Source organism: Heterodontus francisci, chromosome 14, assembly GCF_036365525.1.
Source record: "Heterodontus francisci isolate sHetFra1 chromosome 14, sHetFra1.hap1, whole genome shotgun sequence".
NCBI lineage: Eukaryota > Metazoa > Chordata > Chondrichthyes > Heterodontiformes > Heterodontidae > Heterodontus > Heterodontus francisci.
Genome location: NC_090384.1, coordinates 98866513 through 98890509, shown reverse-complemented (window position 1 = coordinate 98890509; position 23997 = coordinate 98866513). Strand labels below are relative to the sequence as shown.

General features: G+C 46.9%; 2 protein-coding genes across 3 annotated transcripts in view; one reads left to right on the top strand and one right to left on the bottom strand.

Annotated features, from left to right (window-relative positions):
- Positions 1 to 22239, bottom strand: part of immp1l (inner mitochondrial membrane peptidase subunit 1) — a 152188-nt gene extending 129949 nt beyond the window's left edge. Inside the window, exon 1 of one of the 2 annotated variants that reach the window (XM_068046607.1) lies at positions 21891 to 22239. The gene's annotated coding sequence lies outside the window, so the exon portion shown is untranslated. The remainder of the gene's footprint in view (positions 1 to 21890) is intronic. The other variant, XM_068046605.1, reaches the window with a different exon arrangement.
- elp4 (elongator acetyltransferase complex subunit 4) overlaps positions 22145 to 23997 on the top strand; it is a 242058-nt gene continuing 240205 nt past the window's right edge. Inside the window, exon 1 of the mRNA XM_068046598.1 lies at positions 22145 to 22318. Coding sequence (XP_067902699.1) covers positions 22183 to 22318 — 136 coding nt within the window. The 5' untranslated portion in view covers positions 22145 to 22182. The remainder of the gene's footprint in view (positions 22319 to 23997) is intronic.

Below are 23997 nucleotides of genomic sequence, written 5' to 3'. Positions count from 1 at the left end.
TATCTTGGAATACTGAGCTGCCAGTCCTGCCCCTCCCTCAACCATGTCTCTCTGATATCATCATAATTCCACGTGCTAATCAACGCCCTCAATTCATCTGCCTTACTAGTAAGACTCCTTGCATTAAAATAGATGCAATCCAGCCTTGCATTTTTCACTTGTGCCTTAACAGGTCTATATTTCCTCTGCCTTCCTCAGTTTCTCTTCTATATTTGACTGTGCATCACCCCCTATTGTAACTCCACTCTGTATCCCATCCCCCTGCCAAATTAGTTTAAACCCCCCACAATAGCACTAGCAAACCTCCCAGCAAGGAAGTTGGCCCTGTTCCGGTTCAGGTGCAACCCGTCCAACTTGTACAGGTCCCACCTTTGCCAGAAACAGACCCAGTGATCCAGGAAACTAAAGCCCTCCCTCCTGCACCATCTCCTCAGCCACGCATTCATTTGCTCTATCCTCCTATTCTTATACTCACTAGCAGATGGCACCAGGAGTAATCCAGGAGGAGGAGGTCCGGCTTTTTAATCTGCTACCTCGCTCCCTAAATTCTTGTTGCAGGACCTCATTCTTCTTTCCACCTATGTCGTTGGTACCAATGTGTACCACGACCTCTGACTGTTCACCCTCCCCCTTCAGAATGTCCTGCAGCCGCTCCATGACATCCTTGACCCCAGCATCAGGGAGGCAACATACCATCCTGGGGTCACGTTTGCAGCCACAGAAACGCCCATCTGTACCCCTTACTATAGAATCCCCTATCACTATAGCTCTTCCACTCCTTTTCCTCCCCTCCTGTGCAGGTCTCCTTATTTAAGGAAGGATGTGAATACGTTGGAGGTGGTTCAGAGGAGGCTTACTAGATTGACACCTGGAATGAGCACCTAAAGCACCTTAAGTCCTTACTAAAGGACATACTTGCATTGGAAGGAGTTCAGAGAAAGTTCACTAGGCTGATGAGCAAAGGTTGAGCCCATACTCACTGGAGTTTAGAAGAATGTGAAGTGGTCTTTTTGAAACATATAAGATTTTGAGGGGGCTTGACAGGGTAGATGCTGAGAGGATGTTTTCCCCTTGTGGGGGAATCTAGAACTAGGGGACACAGTTTAAAATAAAGGGTCTCCCTTTTAAGATGGAGATGAGGAGGAATTTCGTCTGATGGTTGTTAATCTTTGGAATTCTCTTCCCCAGAAAGTAGTGGAGGCTGGGTCATTGAATACATTCAAGGCTGAGATAGACATATTTTTGATCTACAAGGGAGTGAAATGTTTTGGAGAGCAGGCAGGAAAGTGGAGTTAAGGCCACAATCAGATCAGCCATGATCTTATTGAATGGCGGAGCAGGCTTGAGGGGCTGAATGGCTTACTCCTGTTCCTATTTCTGATGTAGAATTACGTAAGGTTGGCTGTAAGTGTATTTCAACAGTTGAAATCAATGGTCTTTTTCCATTCTTATCTATCTAATCGTAGCCAGATAGTCACTTGCAATGGCTTCTTTTCCCACACGCGCACTGTTAACTTTGGATCCCCCAAGGATCTATTCATGGCCCCCTCCTATTTCTCATCTACATGCTGCCCCTCAGTGACATCATCTGAAACTACAGCATTAGTTTTCCCATGTGTGCTGATGACACCCAGCTCTACCTCACCACTACCTCCCTTGTCACTAAATTATCAGACTGTTTGTCCAACATCCAGTACTGGATGAGGAGAAATTTACTCCAGTTAAACATTGGGAAGGCTGAAGCTGTTGTCTTTGGTACTCAATACAAACGTTGCAACTGTCTGAGGCTTAAACGGTCTGTTCGCAATGTTACGAACAGGTAGTTAATTTTTTTTTTTTTAATTCTCTTTTTTTTCAACCACCTGTCCGTTAACAGGTTAGTGATTGAATTTTTCCCTCCTTTAAACCCTGATAATAAATGACCGCAACTACAACGCGGTTGTTAAAGTTAAATCAAAGAATTAGAGTTTATTAACACACACTTTATTTCATGAAGGGGGCATTAACTTTTCAACGCACGCTTACAAACATACAAGGAAAGGTTAAAGACATAAAAAGGCAAGGACATTTACTAAATTGAGCTACAAACTAACATGAATATCAGTTGAACCTAGAGTCCAGCTTTAATCATCAAAAAGTCCAAACAAACTGGAGATCACCAACTGGAAATGCCGAATGAAGGAGGAACTGTTGGAAAAACCTCTTCTCTTGCAAATTTCTCTTCTTTGCACTCTCGAAGGTAAATGGAAGTAGCTTAATTTGAAGTCACCTTTTCTTAGATGGAGAGGAAAGCTGGAAGAAAACGTTTTCTTCTTGCTTCTTGCACACTGTGTCTTTTTAATTTTCTTGCTTCTTGTGGGAAAGGTCTCAGAGAAGAGCGTAGAGAGAGGTGTGCAGCTTCAGGCAGTGCTAATCTGACCAAGGCAGCTATGGTTTCTGAACAACTGCTACAATTTCAAATCCAGGCAGGCTGGATAGGCTGGCTCCTGGACAAGCTGTACCACATGATCTCCCTCCTCCATTTTAACAAGTGGAACAGAGGTAAAACTTAACATGCTGTACAAAATGGCAGTTGACATTAATACCCAATTGCACAAAACACAATTTACAGTGGGTTCTCATCGGTTCATGACAGCAACCATCGCTGTCATATTTGACCCCGAGATGAACTTCCGACTTCCGCACTGTCACCAAGATCACCTCTTTTCACCTCCATAACATCGCCTAACTGCCCCGCTTCATCTCATCTGCTACTGAAACCATAATCCTTGCCTTTTGTACCTCTAGACTTGACGATTTTAATGCACTCCTGGCCACCTCCCACAATTTACCCTCCATAAACTTGAGGTCATCCAAAACTCTGACATCTTGTCCTTACTCTCACCAAGTCACATTCACCCATCACCCCTGTGCTCGCTGACCTACATTGGCTCCAAGTCAAGCAACACCTCAATTTTAAAATTATCATCCTTGTTTTCGGATCCCTCCATGTCCTTCCCCCTCACTATCTTGGTAATCTTCTTCAGCCGAACAACCCTCCAAGATATCTGTGATCATCTAATTTTGCCCTCTTGAGCATTGCTGAATTTAATTGCTCCACAATGGAGAAGCCTTCAGCTCAATGGGCCTGAAACTCTGGAATTCCCTCCCTACACCTCTCTGGCTCTCAACCTCTCTTTCCTTCTTTAAAATCTACCTCTTTAACCAAGCTTTTGGCCTTTTGCCCTAATATTGCCATATGTGGCTCGGTGTTAAATTTTGCTTTATAATCGCAACTAGTCCATCGGGTGTGTTCCAGCATTAAAAGAATTAAAGCAGATTAGTTTTCCAATGCTGAATTTTTGCATTACATACCAAAAACACTCTCTGGTGCATACAGCCAGAGGGGTTTTACACGGTTTCCAACGGTATGGCGGGAGGATCTTACAAGGTGGCCTTTCCCCATTAAGGCTTTGCGGCAGCTGCCCCAAGCTTTAGTGCGTCTCTCAACATGTAGTCCTGGACCTTGGAATGTGCCAGTCTGCATCACTCAGTCACGGAAAACTCTTTGCACTGGAAGACCAACAAGTTTCAGGCAGACTAAAGAGCGTCTTTCACCACGTTGATGGTCCTCCAGCAGTAGTTGATATTTATCTCTGTGTTCTTCTCTGGGAACAGTCCGTAGAACACAGAGTCCTGCATTACGGAGCTGCTCGGGATGAACCTCAACTAAAACCACTGCATCTCTTTCCACACCTGCTTTGCAAAGGCGCATTCCAGGAGGTAGACGGCGGTCTCATCCCTACCTCAACCAGCCCAAGGGCAGCAAGCGGAGACGATGAGACTCCGGGCGTGCAGGAAGGATCTGATGGGGAGGGCCCTTCTCACCGCCAGTCAAGCTACGTGTTGGTGCTTGTTTGAAAGTTCTGACGATGAGGCATTCTGCCAAATAAATTTGACAGTCTGGTCAGGGGAACCATCCGACAGAATCCACCATCTCCTTTTCCAACAGGGTTTCGAGGACATTACGTGTGGACCACTGCCTGATGGACTTGTGGTCAAAGGAGTTTTTCCCTGCACAAACTTTTCCACGAGGGTCAGGTGGTACAGGATGGCCCAACTGAAATGGAGCATTCCGTACCAATGTGGCCAGGCCCATCCTTCGGGTACAGATAGAACCTCAATATGTAGTGACACTTGGTGTTTGCATACCAAGGATCAATGCACAGCTTGATGCAGCCACACCTAAAGCAGCCATCAGGATGAGAGCAACATTGGGCATTTCTCCGCCTTTATCTAGAGTTTTGAACATTGTGTCCCTGTGGATACGGTCCATTTTCCATCTCCAGATAAAGCGGAAGATGGCTCGAGTGACCAGCATGGCACAGGACTGGGGTATGGGTCAGACCTGCGCCACTTATAGCAACACCGAGAACACCTCGCACCTGATGACCAGGTTCTTACCCGCAATGGAGAGGGAGAGCTGCTCCCACATCACCATGGCTCCTTCCAGTTTTTGGCACACAACCTGTCCCCTCCGAACCATTGCCCCAGCAGCTTCAGGTAGTCTGACCAGACGGTGAAGGGGACAAAGGATCGGTTGGTCCAGTTGCCAAAGAACATGGCCTCGCTCTTGCCGCGATTTACTTTGGCTCCCGAGGCCAGTTGGAACTAGTCACTGACGCTCATTAGCCTGCTAACTGACAGTGGATCTGAGCAGAAGACGGCAATGTCGTCCATGTACAGGGAGTCTTTGACCTGACTGCCTCCACTGCCTGAGATTGTCACCCCTCTTATGCCCTCATCCTTCCTGATGGACTCAGCAAAAAGTTTGACACAGCAAACAAACAAGATGGAGAGATAGGACAGCCCTGTCTGACTCCAGATTTGATCCGAAAACTTTCCGATTCCCACCCATTGATTGAGACTACGCTACTGATGCTTGCATAGAACAGTTGGATCCAATTTCGGATTCCCTCCCCAAACTGCATTTTATAGAACACGTTCAACATGTAGGAGTGCGATATCCTGTCAAAGGCCATCCCTAGTGAGATGGAGCACCAATTTCTGATTTCCGCCCTCGCCCCCTTCCACTTGTAGATGAGGGTGATGATGTCTTTCCTCACGGATTCTAACATGCTGCCAGCCAGAAGCATATTCTCATACACTTCCAACAAGTCTGGGCCGGTCCAGTCCCAGAGAGTCAAATCCGTTGCTTCCAGAAGTTTTACTCGTCTTGAAGGACCTGGCAACCTTTGTAAGCTTGTCCAGAGTTAGCGGTTTGTCGAGACACTCCTGTGTTCTAAGACCTCTGTGATAGACGACAGGAAAGACTGGAAGGCCGTGCTGTCCGGGGGCTTCATGTCGTAGGGCGTGGCATAAAAGGATTTGCTGATCCTTCGTACATCAGACTATGATGACGTTACCAAGCTGTCCTCTTCCTTCAGGCTGCTGAACACAGAGCTTTCTCTGTGTACCTTTTGCAAGAAGAGCAAGCATGTCTCATCCTGCTCCATGGAGAGTACGCTGGACCAGAAGATGATCTTGGAGGCCTCCACAGAAAAGAACAAGGCCAGCTGGCTCTTCATCTCTTGGAGATTCTCCTTGACCTCAACTCCCAAACCAATTTTTCCCAAAAATACACCTTATTCATAAAAATTTGCAAAAATATATTACAAAATAGTTCAAAACAGTTCAAATTTCACATTTCGGAAAGTACAATAGAAATCACATTTCTGCGATACAGAAACATGAGTTTCCTCACAACTCTTGCCGTTACATTTTATAGGCAATGTACATTTGCATTACATAACAAAAAACATTTTGGTGCATACAGCCCGCAGGGCTTTACACAGGTTCCAGCCCCTCCGTATACTATGGCAGAGGACCTTACACAGTGGCCTTTCCCCATTGAGCCTTTGCGGCAGCTGTCGCAAGCTTTAGCATGGCCCTCAGCACATAGTCTTGGAGCTTGGAATATGCTAGTCTGTAACACTCGGTCACGGACAACTCTTTGCTCTGGAAGACCAGCAGGTTTTGGGCAACCAAAGTGCGTCCTTCACCGAGTTGATGGTCCTCTAGCAACAGTTGATGTTTATCACAGTGTGCAGAGTCCTGTGTTACGGAGCTGCTCGGGATGAATCTTGACAAAAACCACTGCATCTTTTTCCACACCTGCTTTGTAAACACACATTCCAGAAGAAGGTGGATGACAGTCTCTTCCCCACCACAGCCACCTTGAGGGCAGCATGTGGAGATGGCGCAACTCCGGGCGTGCAGGAAGGATCTGACCGGGGAGTGGGGGGGTGGGGTCCTTCTCACCACCAGCCAAGCTACGTCTTGGTGCTTGTTTGAAAGTTCTGGTGATGAGGCATTCTGCCAAATGACTTGACAGTCTGCTTAGGGAACCATCTGACAGGATCCACCATCTCCTTTTCCCGCAAGGCCTTGAGGACATTACATGCAGGCCACTGTTGGATTGGTGGTCAAAGGTGTTTGCTTGCACAAACTTTTCGACGAACGATAGGTGGTATGGCACAGTCCAACTGAATGGAGCATTCCATGGCAATTTAGCCAGACGCATCCTTCGCAACACTAAGGACAGTTAGAGCTACAGCACGTAGTGACTTGATGCAGCCGCACACAAAAGTGGCCCTTAGGATGAGGGCAACATTGGGTACGTTTTCCCCCCTTTATCTAGAGGTTTGAACATTGAATTATGCGGACACGGTCCATTTTTGATCTCTGGATAAAGCAGAAGATGGCTCTGGTAACCACCATGGCGCAGGAGTGGGGTATGGGCCAGACCTGCGCCACAGACAGTAACAATGTGAGGGCCTCGCACCTGATGACAAGGTTCTTATCCGCAATGGAGAGAGAATACTACTCCCACATGCTCAGTTTATATTTTTACCATGGCTATACGCTCATTCCAGTTTTTTGCACAAGCCCTGGCCCCTCTGAACCATATCCCTAGCACCTTCAGCTAGTCATCTCCCAAATCACTTTCTTTTCCCCAAAAATATACATTATTTTTATTTTATTTTTTTTTTAAATTTAGAGATACAGCACTGAAACAGGTCCTTCGGCCCACCGAGTCTGTGCCAACCAATAACCACCCATCTATACTAACCCTGCAGTAATCCCATATTCCCTACCACCTACCTACACTAGGGGCAATTTACAATGGCCAATTTACCTATCAATCTGCAAGTCTTTGGCTGTGGGAGGAAACCGGAGCACCCGGCAAAAACCCACGAGGTCACAGGGAGAACTTGCAAACTCCGCACAGGCAGTACCCAGAATCAAACCCAGGTCCCTGGAGCTGTGAGGCTGCAGTGCTAACCACTGTATACTTATAAAAATCTGTAAAAAATACATTACAATACAGTTCAAAACAGCACCAAGTTGACATTCTAAAAAGTGCAAAGGAAATCAGTTTTCTTCAATACAGGAGTGAGTTGCCTCACAACCCTTTGGGTTTTTTGTACGCCATATACATTTTACAGCAAACCCATATTTGATGTATACAGCCCGAGGGGTTTCCCTGGGTTCAGCCCCTCAGTTCACTATGGGAGGAGGACCTTACACAGTGGTCTTTCCCCACTGAGCCTTTGCAGCAGCTGCCCCAAGCTTTAGTGCGTCCCTCAGCACGTAGTCCTGGACCTTGGAATGTGCCAGTAGTCTGCAACACTCAGTCGTGGATAACTCTTTGCGCTGGAAGACCAGCAAGTTTCAGGCAGACCAAAGAGCGTCTTTCACCGAATTGATGGTCCTCCAGCAACAGTTGATGTTTATCTCGGTGTACGTCCCTGGGAACAGCCCGTAGAGCACAAACTCCTGTATTACAGAGCTGCATGGGAACTTTGGCAGTCTGCTCGGGGAACCATCTGACAGGAGCGAAGATTTTTTAAAAAGCGCACCAAGCCAGAGTCCGAGTCACAGAGAGGAGCAGCCCGAGGAGCGGAGAGTCCAAGTCACAGAGAGAGAGGAGCAGCCTGAGGAGCACAGGTTCAAAAAAAAAGCACGCCAAACCAGAGTCCGAGTCACAGAGAGAGAGGAGCAGCCCGAGGAGCGGAGAGTCCGAGTCACAGAGAGAGAGGAGCAGCCCGAGGAGCGGAGGTTCACAGCGGGAGCAGCAGGAGCGCAGCCAGGGAAATCAAAAAATCGAAAAGTAACATCAGAGTCACGTCACATCCAACAGTGCAAGCTGCCGGGGTGAGTATACAGGTAAGATTTTAAATTAAATTTAATTGAAATCAAATATAGAGTAAGACTTGATCGATTGATTAGGATATAAACTAAAAACTAAAGTGGATTAAAATCTAATTAAATAAAATAGAGATGCAGGACCAGGCGATGTGTTGTACCTCCATGATGTGGGAGCTGGTGGACCCCATTGTGGTTCCGAGTGACCACATCCGTAGCAAGTGTTGGCTGCTCGAGAAACTCCAGCTCCGAGTTGATGAGCTGGAGTCTGAGCTTCGGACACTGTGACACATCAGGGAGGGGGAGAGTTACCTGGACACTGTGTTTCAGGAGGCAGTCATACCCCTTAGATTAACTACCTTGAATTCGACCAGTGGTGTGACTTTGAGTTTGGCAGATAGAGGGATCCAGGAGGTAGTGTTGCAGGAGCCTCAGCCCTTGTCCTTGTCCAACAGGTTCAAGATTCTTACTCCCTGTGTGGACGAGAGCAGGGACTGTAGGGAGGATGAGCAAACTGACTATAGCACTGTGGTACAGGGAGCCATCCAAGTGGGGGGAGAAAAAAAGAGAAATGTAGTTGTAATCGGGGATAGTATAGTTAGGGGCATAGACACTCCTCTGTGACCAGGATTGAGAGTCCCGAAGGCTATGTTGCCTACCTGGTGCCAGGGTTCAGGATATCTCATCTGGGCTGCAGAGGAACTTGGTGTGGGAGGGGAAAGATCCAGCTGTCATGGTCCACGTAGGTACCAACGATATAGGTAGAACGAGGTTAGAGGTTCTGTTGAGAGAATATGAGCAGCTAGGGGCTAAATTAAAAAGCAGAACCAAATAGGTAATAATCTCTGCATTACTACCTGAGCCACGAACTAATTGGCACAGGGTCAATAAGATTAAAGAGGTAAATGCGTGCCTCCAAGATTGGTGTGGGAGAAATGGGTTTGAATTCATGGGACATTGGCACCAGTACCGGGGAAGGAGAGAGCTGTTCCGATGGGACGGGCTCCATCTGAATCATGCTGGGACCAGAGTCCTGGCAAATCACACAACTAAGACTGTAGATAAGGCTTTAAACTAAATAGTGGGGGGAGGGGGAGGGTTCAGTTGCATGGAAAATTAGGAAGTCAAAGTTAAAGGAGAAGGTAGGAGTGCAGGTTAGTGATGAGGCTGATTGTTACCAGAAAATAAAAGGAAGGGACAGAACGTGTGAACGTCATATTGCACCAAGGAATTGGACAAAAGTAGGGAAATTTGATAATAGAACAAACCTAAAGGCTTTTTATCTGAATGCACGAAGCATTCGGAATAAAATAAACGAGTTAAAAGTGCAAACAGAGATGAATGGGTATGATTTAGTGGCAATTACTGAGACGTGGTTGCAGGGAAACTAGGTTTGAGAATTGAATATCCAAGGGTACTCAGTATTTCTGAAGGATAGGCAGGAAGGAAAAGGAGGTGTAGCTTTGTTAGTAAAGGAAGAGATCAGTGTTGTAGTGAGAAACGATATAGGCACTGGAGATCAAGGCATAGAATCAGTCGGGGTAGAAATAAGAAATAGCAAGGGAAAGAAGTCCCTGGTGGGAGTAATCTATAGGTCCCCAAACAGTAGTTCTGCAGTGGGGCACAGTATAAACCAGGAAATACTGGGGACTTGTAAAAAAGGTACTGAAATAATCATGGGTGATTTTAATCTGCATATAGACTGGATTAATCAAACTGGCAAGGGTAGCCTTGAGAGAGAGTTCATTGAAGGTATTAGAGATTGTTTCTTGGAGCAATATGTTGTGGAACCAACCAGGGAGCAGACTATTCTAGATTTGGTATTGCATAATGAGGTGGGATTAATTAATGATCTCATAGTTAAGGATCTTCTAGGGAAGAGTGATCATAGTATGCTAGAATTTCAAATTCAGTTTGAGGGCGAGAAACTGGAGTCCCACACGAGCGTTCTGGAGTTAAACAAAGGTAATTACATAGGCATGAGGACAGATTTGGCCCTAGTGGACTGGGCAGGAAAACTAAAAGGTAAGACAATTGATGAGCAGTGGCAGATGTTTAAGGAGATATTCAATTCCTCCCAACTAAAATATATTCCAGAGAGGAAGAAAGATTCTAAGAGGGGAAAAATCATCCATGGCTAAGCAAGGAAGTTAAGGATAACATAAAGACAAAAACTAAGGCATACCATAATGCAAAGGCCAGTGGCAGGCTGGAAGACTGGGAAACTTTTAAAGATCAACAAAGGGTTACTAAACAAGTAGTAAAAAGAGCAAAGGTAAATTATGAAAGAAAACTAGCGCAAAATATAAAAACGGATAGCAAAAGCTTCTATAAGTACATAAAAGGTAAGAGAGTAGCTAACGTGAAGGTTGGTCCTTTGGAGGATGAGACTGGAGAGTTAAAAGTGGGGAACACAGAAATGGCGCAGACACTAAATCAGTATTTTGCCTCAGTTTTCACGGTGGAGGACACTAGTACCAAGCCAATAGTAACAGGAAATGTAGAGGTTATAGAAAGAGAGGAACTTAGAAAAATCATCACTAGGGAAAAAGTACTGAGCAAACTATTGGAATTGAAGGCAGACAAGTCCCCAGGGCCTGATGGCCTACATCCTAGGGTCTTAAAGGACGTGGCAGCAGAGATAGTGGATCAATTGGTTATAATATTCCAAAATTCCCCGGATGCGGGAAAGGTTCCAGTGGATTGGAAAAAAGTTAATATAATGTCCTTATTCAAAAAAGGAGGGAGGCAGAAAGTAGAAAACAGTTAGTTTAACATCTGTCAATGGGAAATTGTTAGAATCCATTATTAAGAAGGTAATAACAGGGCATTTAGAAAGTCAAAACGCAATCCATCAGAGTCAGCATGGTTTTATGAAGGGTAAATCGTCTTTGACTAATTTGCTAGAGTTCTTCAAAGCTGTAACAAGCAAAGTAGATAATGGGGATCCGGTAGATGTAGTATATCTGAACTTTCAGAGGCATTTGATAAGGTGCTGCACAAAAGGTTAATACACAAGGTAAGATCACATGGGCTTAGGGGCAATTTATTAGCTTGGATAGAGGATTGGCTAACCAACAGAAAACAGAGAGTCGGGATAAATGGGTCCTTTTCTGGTTGGCAAGATGTAACTAGTGGGGTGCCACAGGGTTCGGTCCTTGGGCTCCAACTATTTACAATCTATATTAATGACTTGGATGCAGGGATAGAAAGTACTATAGCCAAATTTGCAGATGACACTAAAATAGGTGGGACAGTAAGTTGCAATAAAGAAATAAGAAATTTACAAATGGTTAGGTTAGGTGAATGGGCCAAAATTAAGAAGATGGAGTTTAACGTGGATAAGTGTGAGGTTATCCACTTTGGTCAGAAGAATAGAAAGGCAAATTATCTAAATAGAGAGAAACTTCAGAATGCTTCGATGCAGAGGGATCTGGGTGTCCTCATGAATGAATCGCAGAAAGCTAGTATGCAGGTACAGCAGGTAATAAAGAAGGCAAATGGAATTTTGGCATTTATTGCTAAAGGAATAGAATAAAAAGTAGGGAAGTGTTGCTGCAACTGTACAAGGCATTAGTCAGACCGCACCTTGAGTACTGCGTACAGTTTTGGTCCCCTTACTTGAGGAGGGATGTAGTTGCATTGGAGGCAGTTCAGAGGAGGTTCACTAGATTGATTCCAGGGATGAGGGGTTCGTCTTATGAAGGGAGATTGAGCAGTTTAGGCCTTTACTCTCCAGAGTTTAGAAGAACAAGAGATCTAATTGAGGTATATAAGATGATTAAGGGGATTGACGAAGTAGACGTAGGAAGGATGTTTCCTCTTGTGGGGCAATCTAGAACGAGAGGTCATAGTTTTAGGATAAGGGGTAGCAGATTTAAAACAGAGATGAGGAGAAATTACTTCTCTCAAAGGGTCATGAGTCTATGGAATTCACTACCCCAGAGTGCGATGGATGCTGGGACATTGAGTAAATTTAAGGAGATAGACAGATTTTTAATTAGTAAAAGGTTGAAGGGTTATGGAGAATGGGCAGGAAAGTGGAGTTGAAGCCAAGATGAGACCAGCCATGATTGCATTGAACGACAGAGCAGGCTCGAAGGGCTGAATTGCCTACTCCTAGTTCTTATGACCTTATGAGGATCGACCATCTCCTTTTCCCGTAGGGCCTTGAGGACATTCCGTGCAGACCACTGCCTGATGGATTGGTAGCCAAAGGTGTTTTCCTGCAGAAACTTTCCCACCAAGGATAGGTGGTACGGCACAGTGCAACTGGATCAAGTGTTCCACGGCAATGAGGCCAGACCCATCCTTCGCAACACCGGGGACAGATAGAACCTCAGCAGGTAGTGACACTTGGTGTTTGCGTACTGGGGCTCTACGCATAGCTTGATGCAGCCGCACACAAAAGTGGTCATCAGGATGAGGGCGATGTTGGGTACATTTTTCCCACCCTTATCCAGAGTTTGAGCATCGTGTCACTCCGGATCCGGTCCATTTTGGATCTCCAGATAAAGTGGAAAATGGCTCGGGTGACCACCACAGCGCAGGACTGGGGTATGGGCCAGGCCTGCGCCACATACAGCAACAATATGAGTGCCTCGCACCTGATGACAAGGTTCTTACTCACAATGGAGAGAGATCACTGCTCCCACATGCTCAGTTTATGGTGTACCCTGGCTACTCACTCCTTCCAGGTTTTGGCACACGCCCCAGCCCTTCTGAACCATATCCCCAGCACCTTCAGGTAGCCTGACCAGCCGTGATTAACTTTGGCTCCCAAGGCCAGTTCGAACTGGTCGCAAATGCTCATCAGTCTGCGAATGGACAGCGGATCTGAGCAGAAGACGATGACGTCCATGTATAGGGGGGTTTTACCCGAGTGCCTCCGCTGCCTGGAATTGTCGCCCCTCTTATGCCCGGATCCTTCCTAATAGACACAGCAAACAAACAAGACAGGGGAGAGAGAGGACAGCCCTCTCTGACTCCAGATTGGATCGGGAAACTTTCTGATTCCCACCCATTGATTGAGACTGCGCTACTTATGTTTGTGTAGAGTAGTTTGATCCAATTACAGATTCCCTCCCCAAACCCCATTTTGGAGAGCTCTGGATGAACTGACAAGCACCGTCAGGTCCTTCAAGAAGTTCATCATGTAGGTGTGCGATATCCTGTCAAAAGCCTTCTCCTGTTCCAAGCTGATGAGGCTGGTGTCCACCCTCTTATCCCGTACATAGGCAATCGTATGCCTGAGTAACGCAAGACTGTTACAGATCTTCTTGCCGGTACAGTGCAGGTCTGGTCAGGGTGAATCACCAACTCCAGAGTAGACTTGACCCGACTGGCGATGACTTTGGACAGAATCTTGTAGTCAACATTAAGCAGTGAGATGGGCCACCAATTTCTGATTTGCACCCTCTCCCACTTCCGCTTGTAGATGACGGTGATGATGCCTTTCCCCATGGATTCGGATATGCTGCCTGCCAGAAGCATACTCCCATATACTTCCTGCAAGTCTGGGCCGACCCAGTCCTAGAGAGCCGAATACAACTCAACCGGTAAGCCGTCGCTTCCGGGAGTTTTACTCGCCTTGAAGGACCTGACGGCGCTTGTCAGTTCATCCAGAGTTAGCGGTTTGTCCAGTCTCTCCCTCATGCAGTCATCTAAGCCCTCCGTGATAGATGACAGGAAGGACTGGGAAGCCATGCTGTCCGTGGGCTTCACATCGTACAGCCCAGCATAAAAGAATTTGCTGATCCTTAGTATGTTGGACTGCGAAGACGTTACCGAGCCATCCTTCAGGCTGTTGATCACAGGGCTCTCTCTGTGTACCTTTTAGAAGAAGAAATGCAAGCACATCTCATCCTGCTCAACGGAGCGGACTCTGGACCGGAAGATGATCTTGGAGGTTTCCGTGGCAAACAGCGAGGCCTGCTGGCTCTTCACCTCTTGGAGATCCTCCTTGACCTTGACCCCATCGACTGCAGCCGGAGCAGATTTTGCATTCTTTTCTCTCTCGCCCTCTGAACACTTTTGAAGATAAAGAACTTCTTGATGTTCTCCTTGATCGCCTCCCATCAGTGCACTAGAGACTCAAAGAGGAGTTCACGGTTCTCCAGCCTTTGTAATCCCTTTCGAGTTACTCAACATTCTCTGGGATCAGCAGTGTAGCATTGAGCTTCCATGTCCCCCTGCTAACCTGCTAGTCATCCTGTAAGAGACAGTCGGCCAATAAGTGGCAGTGGTCAGAGAAGAACACTGGCTTGGCGTCGATGGATCTGACCGTGAAAGCACAGGACACAAACAGGAAGTCAATCCTGTAACGGGCAGACCCGTCCAATCTTGACCAGGTATATCTACGCTGCGTTCCATCTGCAGGTTTGCTGATGACATCGTGCAGCTTGGCGTCTTTTACTGTTTCCATTAGGAATCTGGACGTAGCATCCAGTTTGCTGTCGTCACTGCCGGATCGTCCAGCTGCATGCAGTTGAAGTCACCGCCTAGAATAACCAGCCTGGACATCGCCAGCAGCAGTGGGAGCTGCTGGAAGATGGTCAGCCGCTTGCTGCATTGAACCGGGGCGTACAAGTTGATGGAGTGGAGCACTGTTGTACATTACATCTGCTACAAGGAGGCCACCGCCCACCACTTCCTTAACTTGGGGGATGGTGAAGTTACCTCCCCGCAGCAGAATACCCAGGCCGGAGGAACGGGAATCATTTCCCCCTGATCAGATCGATGGCCCGTGGGACCACTATCGCAACCATTGCCTGTAGGTGCTGAGGTGTGGTATTCCACACTCCTGCAGAAACAGCAGGTTGGCTTTGACCTTGGCGAGATAGTCCAAGGTTGAAACACATCGCGTAGTGGATTTAATGCTACGCACGTCAATTGAAGCAATCTTTATACCCATTTTTAAGTTAGTTGTTGCTTCCCACGCCAATTGTCCTTGCTAGTCCCAGTCCTTGGGTATGTTCCTGCATACCCATAGTGTATGCAAGCTATTCCACACCTGGTTTCTCGGGGGGGGGGGGGGGGGGTTGTTCCACTGGGGTGACATTGTGGGGGGGGTCTTGTAGGCAGCAAGGCTTGGGCTGTCTTCTGCTGTTGGTGTCTTTCTCCTCTGTTCCTTCTCGAAGACATCACTGCTCTCGGTGTCCCAGAGCTGGGATGCGCTGGGCATGTCGCTAGGTTCGGTACTTTGGGTTCGAGGCGCGCTTGGCCCATCACAGCTTCCAGTGCCCTCGAATGAGGAGGAGCTGCTGTAGTCTGTCTCAGATAGTAGATTCCTCTTGCCACTGGTTTGGAGGTTTTTTCTTTGTGGTTTTCCTTTGTACCACTTACCAGTTTGTCCATCTGCTGCCTCCTCCTCCATTGATTCTATCTGTAGAGGAGGGGTTTCCGGGCAAGGGGTAGGTGTTGGGTTGCTGGTTGCAGCTGCCTCCCCTTTCTTCTCCTTCTCAGGTAGACTTTCCTCGCTGCGGAGAGGGTTGCTTGTCTCCTTCCCAGCACCAGACGCATTCACGCTTCCTTCTCCCGGCCTTTCCTTGGACCTTGCCACCTGAGCATAACTGAGGCAGCTTTTGAGGCAGGTTTTGTAGAGGTGGCCTGCCTCACCGCACAGATTGCAGCACTTACTCTGCTCACAGTCCTTGGTCTAATGGCCTTCCTTCTTGCAGACGACTGTGCTGCAGTTAGCTGCCACGTGACCAGATTTGCCACAGGTGCGACAAACTCTGGGCTGCCCCGCATAGACCAAGAAGCCTTGACTTCCCCCGATAGCGAAGCTGGAAGGAGGATGGATGATGGCTCCGTTGGCATCGACCTTCAAGGTCACCCTGACCTGCCACTTGCTGGTCCAAATCCCAAATAGGTCCTTGACATCTGTGCTGCTGCTGGCCACCTTGACATACGTGGCCAGGAAGGGGAGTACATCTATGACAGGAACATGGGGGTTACAGAGGTGAACTGTCACCACCAAGTCACGTTGCGATGGCAGCGTGAAGAGTGGCTCCACTGTGAGGATCGACAGCAGCGTCTGGTTTCCCTTCTCTTTGAACACCTTCAGGAACTTGATGCATCCCGCCACATTCTCGAAAGTCACATCAAAATATCCACTGCTAGGGAAGTCCTGCAAGCAGAAGATGTCTGCAGCTTGGAATCTACAGCAATCAACAAGGATTTTCTTAAAGAAGGAGGTACGGTCAACCGGTACATCTCCTTCCTTATCCTTCACCACCACCTTTCATTGCAGCAGCTTATTCAGGAGCAGAGAGTGCGAGCGAGTGAGCAGCTGGGAAGGTCAGTTTCAGCTTAAACTTAATTCCCTTTTGTTTTCGGCGGACCAAGGGGCCGCTGGGTAAGTAAAACCATATATATTTGGGCCTTTTCTGAACCCGAGAAACTACACAGGTAGTGTCTCCCATCCACCCTCCTCCTCCAACCAAAAAAAAAGGACTCGGTGGTGTGTAGATAAGGTAAGGCTTTTTCTACTTTTTTTTTTATCGTGTGATTGGTAAAAACTTTTCGTTCCTTTTTCATTTTTTCTAAGTTTCAGACTAAGTTAAGCTTAAGATTAAAAATGGTAGGTGATCTCAGACCCGTGTTACGCTCCTCTTGCTCAATGTGGGAGCTCAGGGACATGGCTGATGTCCCTGACTCCTTCACGTGCAGGAAGTGTGTCCAGCTCCAGCTCTTGTTAGACTGCATGACGGCTCTGGAGCTGCGGATGGACTCACTTTGGAGCATCCGCGATGCTGAGGAGGTCGTGGATAGCACGTTTAGCGAATTGGTCACACCGCAGATTAGGATTGCTGAGGGAGAAAGGGAATGGGTGACCAAAAGGCAGAGAAAGAGCAGGAAGGCAGCGCAGGTGTCCCCTGCGGTCATCTCCCTCCACAACAGGTATACCGTTTTGGATACTGTTGAGGGAGATGGCTCACCAGAGGAAGGCAGCAGTAGCCAGGTTCATAGCACCGTGGCTGGCTCTGCTGTTCAGAAGGGCGGGAAAAAGAGTGGAAGGGCTATAGTCATAGGGGATTCGATTGTAAGGGGAGTAGATAGGCGGTTCTGTGGTCGAAAACGAGACTCCCGAATGGTATGTTGCCTCCAAGGTGCACGGGTCAGGGATGTCTCAGATCGGCTGCAGAACATTCTGAAGGGGGAGGGTGAACAGCCAGTTGTCGTTGTGCAGATAGGCACCAATGATATAGGTAAAAAACGGGATGAGGTCCTACAAGCAGAATTTAGGGAGTTAGGAGCCAAGTTAAAAAGTAGAACTCAGAGGTAGTAATCTCAGGATTGCTACCAGTGCCACGTGATAGTCAGAGTAGAAATGAAAGAATAGTCAGGATGAATGCGTGGCTTGAGAGATGGTGCAGGAGGGAGGGGTTCAGATTTTTGGGACATTGGGACCGGTTCTGGGGGAGGTGGGACTATTACAAATTGGACGGTCTACACCTGGGCCGGACTGGAACCAATGTCCTTGGGGGTGCTTTTGCTAACGCTGTTGGGGAGGGTTTAAACTAATGTGGCAGGGGGTTGGGAACCAAATGAGGAGGTCAGTGGACAGTAAGGAGGTAGTAACGAAAGCCTGTAAGGAACTAGATAATGAAGTCAGCGTGACTAAGGGAAAGAGTAGGCAGGGAGCAGATGATGAAAGCAAAGGGACTGGTGGTCTGAGGTGCATTTGTTTTAATGCAAGAAGTGTAGTAGGTAAGGCAGATGAACTTAGGGCTTGGATTAGTACCTGGGAGTATGATGTTATTGCTATTACTGAGACTTGGTTAAGGGAAGGGCATGATTGGCAACTAAATATCCCAGGATATCGATGCTTCAGGCGGGATAGAGAGGGAGGTAAAAGGGGTGGAGGAGCTGCATTACTGGTCAAAGAGGATATCACAGCTGTGCTGAAGGAAGGCGCTATGGAGGACTCGAGCTGTGAGGCAATATGGGCAGAACTCAGAAATAGGAAGGGTGCGGTAACAATGTTGGGGCTGTACTGCAGGCCTCCCAACAGCGAGCGTGAGATAGAGGTACAAATATGTAAACAGATTATGGAAATATGTAGGAGCAACAGGGTGGTGGTGATAGGAGATTTTAATTTTCCCAACATTGACTGGGATTCACTTAGTGTTAGAGGTCTAGATGGAGCAGAATTTGTAAGGAGCATCCAGGAGGGTTTTCTGGAGCAGTATGTAAATAGTCCAACTCGGGAAGGGGCCATACTGGACCTGGTGTTGGGGAATGAGCCCGGCCAGGTGGTTGAAGTTTCAGTAGGGGACTACTTTGGGAATAGTGATCACAATTCCGTAAGTTTTAGAATACTCATGGACAAAGACGAGAGTGGTCCTAAAGAAAGAGTGCTAAATTGGGGGAAGGCCAACTAAACCAAAATTCGGCAGGAGCTGGGGAATGTAGATTGGGAGCAGCTGTTTGAAGGTAAATCCACATTTGATATGTGGGAGGCTTTTAAAGAGAGGTTGATTAGCATGCAGGAGAGACATGTTCCTGTGAAAATGAGGGATAGAAATGGCAAGATTAGGGAACCATGGATGACAGGTGAAATTGTGAGACGAGCTAAGAGGAAAAAGAAAGCATACATAAGGTCTAGGCAGCTGAAGAAAGACGAAGCTTTGGAAGAATATCGGGAATGTAGGACCAATCTGAAACGAGGAATTAAGAGGGCTAAAAGGGGTCATGAAATATCTTTAGCAAACAGGGTTAAGGAAAATCCCAAAGCATTTTATTCATATATAAGGAGCAAGAGGGTAACTAGAGAAAGGATTGGCCCACTCAAGGACAAAGGAGGAAAGTTATGCGTGGAGTCAGAGAAAATGGGTGAGATTCTAAACGAGTACTTGGCATCGGTATTCACCGAGGAGAGGGACATGACGGATGTTGAGGTTAGGAACAGATGTTTGATTACTCTCGGTCAAGTCGGCATAAGGAGGGAGGAAGCGTTGGGTATTCTAAAAGGCATTAAGGTTGACAAGTCCCCAGGTCCGGATGGGATCTATCCCAGGTTACTGAGGGAAGCAAGAGAGGAAATAGCTGGGGCCTTAACAGATATCTTTGCAGCATCCTTAAACACGGGTGAGGTCCCGGAGGAGTGGAGAATTGCTAATGTTGTCCCCTTGTTTAAGAAGGGTAGCAGGGATAATCCAGGTAATTATAGACCGGTGAGCCTGACGTCAGTGGTAGGGAAGCTGCTGGAGAAGATACTGAGGGATAGGATCTATTCCCATTTGGAAGAAAATGGGCTTATCAGTGATAGGCAACATGGTTTTGTGAAGGGAAGGTCATGTCTTACCAACTTAATAGAATTCTTTGAGGAAGTGACAAAGTTGATTGATGAGGGAAGGGCTGTAGATGTCATATACATGGACTTCAGTAAGGCGTTTGATAAGGTTTCCCATGGTAGGCTGATGGAGAAAGTGAAGTCGCATGGGATCCAGAGTGTACTAGCTAGATGGATAAAGAACTGGCTGGGCAACAGGAGACAGAGAGTAGCAGTGGAAGGGAGTTTCTCAAAATGGAGACGTGTGACCAGTGGTGTTCCACAGGGATCCGTGCTGGGACCACTGTTGTTTGTGATATACATTAATGATTTGGAAGAAAGTATAGGTGGTCTGATTAGCAAGTTTGCAGACGACACTAAGATTGGTGGAGTAGCAGATAGTGAAGGGGACTGTCAGAGAATACAGCAGAATATAGATAGATTGGAGAGTCGGGCAGAGAAATGGCAGATGGAGTTCAATCAGGGTAAATGCGAGGTGATGCATTTTGGAAGATCCAATTCAAGAGTGAACTATACAGTAAATGGAAAAGTCCTGGGGAAAATTGATGTGCAAAGAGATTTGGGTGTTCAGGTCCATTGTTCCCTGATGGTGGCAACGCAGGTCAATAGAGTGGTCAAGAAGGCATACGGCATGCTTTCCTTCATCGGACGGGGTATTGAGTACAAGAGTTGGCAGGTCATGTTACAGTTGTATAGGACTTTGGTTCGGCCACATTTGGAATACTGTGTGCAGTTCTGGTCGCCACATTACCAAAAGGATGTGGATGCTTTGGAGAGGGTGCAGAGGAGGTTCACCAGGATGTTGCCTGGTATGGAGGGCGCTAGCTATGAAGAGAGGTTGAGTAGATTAGGATTATTTTCATTAGAAAGGCGGAGGTTGAGGGGGGACCTGATTGAGGTGTACAAAATCATGAGAGGTCTCACAGCCTCACAGCTCCAGCGACCCGGGTTCAATTCTGGGTACTGCCTGTGTGGAGTTTGCAAGTTCTCCCTGTGTCTGCGTGGGTTTCCTCCGGGTGCTCCGGTTTCCTCCCACAGCCAAAAGACTTGCAGGTTGATAGGTAAATTGGCCATTACAAATTGCCACGAGTATAGGTAGGTGGTAGGGGAATATAGGGACAGGTGAGGATGTGGTAGGAATATGGGATTAGTGTAGGATTAGTATAAATGGGTGGTTAATGGTCGGCACAGACTCGGTGGGCCTAAGGGCCTGTTTCAGTGCTGTATCTCTAAAAAGGTATAGACAGGGTGGATAGCAAGAAGCTTTTTCCCCCCAGTGGGGGATTCAAATACTAGGGGTCACGAGTTCAAAGTGAGAGGGGAAAAGTTTAGGGGGGATATGCGTGAAAAGTTCTTTACGCAGATGGTGGTGGGTGCCTGGAACGCGTTGCCAGCAGAGGTGGTAGATGCGAACACGATAGCGTCTTTTAAGATGTATCTAGACAGATACATGAATGGGCAGGAAGCAAAGAGATACAGACCCTTAGAAAATAGGTGACATGTTTAGGTAGAGGATCTGGATCGGCGCAGGCTTGGAGGGCCGAAGGGCCTGTTCCTGTGCTGTAATTTTCTTTGTTCACCCACTCCCTGGCCTGAAGCTCTAGAATTTTACTCAAAACCTACCTGGAACAGGATCAAAGCCCACTGATCACGGTTTAGATCATCAGGATTTTTTTTTATTTCCAAAATATACTTTATTCATAAAAAATCTGTCAAACATGCATTCCAAAACAGTTCCAAAAAGCACCAAGTCAAACAATACAAAGAGTGCAAAGGAGATCAGTTTCCTTCAATACAGGAGTGAGTTGCCTCACAACCCTTCCATTTCATTTTATATGCCAGTACATTTTACAGCAAACAAATATTTTCTGGCTACAGTTTGAGGGATTTTCCATGGAACCAGCCCCTCAGTTCACCTTGGTTGGGGGGGGGGGGGGGGGGGGGGGATAGTTTAGATCATCAGGACGAAGGCATTCTGCAGTCTCTCTACATATAAATATTCTGTTCTATTCTTCTGCCAAACCAGACAACCTCATATTTTCCACATCATACTCCATCTGTCAAATTTTTACCCTCTCGCATAACCTAAAACCTATCTATAATCTCTGTAGAAACACTTTGTGTCCTCCTCACAAATTGATTCTGCAATCCATGCATTTTCTACTGACCCGAAAGTTCACTCCTGCCAGTCCCTTAGACTTCACCAGTTCATTCTGGGATTTGTAGTTTTCTTTGGCCATATTCCCAGCAGCTACTACAACATGACGCATGCGCATTTGAGCCTAACAACCACCGGCCAACCTTCTTTGAGATTCCGCCGTCTTTATCCTCTAACTCTTATGAACAAAGGACATATAAAACAATATCAGTTTTCAAATAGCGAAAAAAGTACACAAATCTGTACCTTTACTTCCCAAACGGAAGATAAAGTCATCACTTTAGCAATGTTCCCACTACGTTCTCTCAAAGACACCACGGTTCTGCGAGTCAGGGAGTCTGAGGGGCGGAGGATCCTAAGGGACGGCGAAGCCAATCAGAAAGAAGCTATTAAGCGTTGCTATCATTGATGGTTAATAACGCTGCCTCTGATTGGGTACTGTTTCACCGAAGGCTCAGCCCTGCCTTTCCACCGTCCTAACCACGCCTCTTTTTCTGTCTTCTACCCACCATGCAACAGGGCTAACAGCAGCGGGAAGATGGCGGCGCGCGCTGGCACGAGCTTCCAGCGGAGGACGCGGAACCAACGGGCGTCCCTGCCGGGGACCCGGCCGTCGCTGCGCAACGGGCAGCTGCTGCTCTCCACTGGCGTGCCGTCTCTGGACTACATCATAGGTCAGTGCACCCAGCTCACCGAACTAAATCCGAAGACCAAGGGTGACTGTAAACACTAGAACCCACCAACCTTCCCAGTTGACGCTGAAGCGCCGCCCCTCACGCTTGGTGGGCAGAGGCCGAGCAACTTCACTTACTCACAGCATGACAAAACAAGGCAATTCAGCCCATCTTCATTCATCCATCTGCTATGGAGGATGGTTGACCCTTAAGGAATTCAAAAATGAAAACAGAAAGTGCTGGGAATACACAGCTGCCAGACCTGCTGTGTATTTCCAGCACTTTGTTTTTATTTCAGACTTCCAGCATCTGCAATATTTTGCTTTTACTCCAGGAATTCAAGGTGTACAAAAAAAACTTGCATTTCTATAGCACCTTTCACAACCACCCCAAAGTTCTTCAAAGCCGATGAAGTGCTTTTGAAGTGTTGTCACTTGCAATGTCGGAAACGTGGCAAGACAATTTGTGTGCAGTAAGCCCCCACCAACAGCAGTGCGATTATGCCCAGATAACCTGCTTTTGTGATGTTGTTTGCGGGATAAATATTGGACGCGACACAGGGCTAACTCCCCTGCTCCTTTTTAAAATAGTGCCATGGGATCTTTTGCGCCAACCTGAAAGGGCTGGCAGGGCCTTTGTTTAATGTCTCATTGGAAAGAAGGAACCTCCGACAGTACAGTACTCGTTCAATACTGCACTGGAGTGCGAGCCTTGATTTTTTTTTTGTGCTCAAGTCCCGAAGTGGAACTTGAACCCACAACCTTCTGACTCAGGTGAGAGTATTATAAACTGAACCATGCTGACACACCTGGGAGAAAATCATTGGGGGCATTAAAAATATATGTAACTTTCTTTGAACATTTATTAGTTACAAAAGGACATGAAGGTTTTAGAAAGGGTGCAGAAAAGATTTATGCAAATGGTGCAAAGGGTTATGTGGTTAGATTGGAGAAGTTGTGGTCTTCCTTAAAGAGGAGAAGGTTGAGAGGTTTTATGGAGGCATTCAAAATTAAGTGGGGTCTAGATAGGGAGAAACTGTTCCCATTGGTGGATGGGTCGAGAATCAGAGGACATCAATTTAAAGTGATTGACAAAAGAATCAAAGGTGACATGAGGTAAAACATTTTTACACAGAGTGGTTACGATCTGGAATACACTGACTGAAAGGGCAGTGGAGACCAAGTCAAACGTGGCTTCTAAAAGGTAATGGGATAAGCACCTGAAGGGGAAACAATTTGCAGGGCTTCAGGAAAGGGCAGGGAAGTAGGACTAGCCGAGATGCTCTTGCAGAGCCGGCACAGGCCAAATGGTCTCCTTCTGTACTGTAACTATTCTATGATTCTGTTCTATGAAATACTGGAGAATGGAGGGTTGGGGAAGGCTGCTTGACCAGTTGGAGGTGGGCGATCATGTTATAAAACCTCCAGGAATATGTCCAAATAGAGTTGGCAACCCTAATCTAGAAAGCCCCTGCAGTTCCTTGTTCCTTGACGTCCCATTTCATCCCCCATGTTGCATACAGCGTATCTATTATAAATGTAGACTCGTTAACTGCAATGTAAATACAAAAATTAGGTCAGGATTTATGAGTTTTAAAGTGGGGACTGAGTTATCTTTGCTCTAGTTGAATGACTAGTACCTCTATAAGATTACCTCGGGCATCTCTTTTCCAGGCTGCA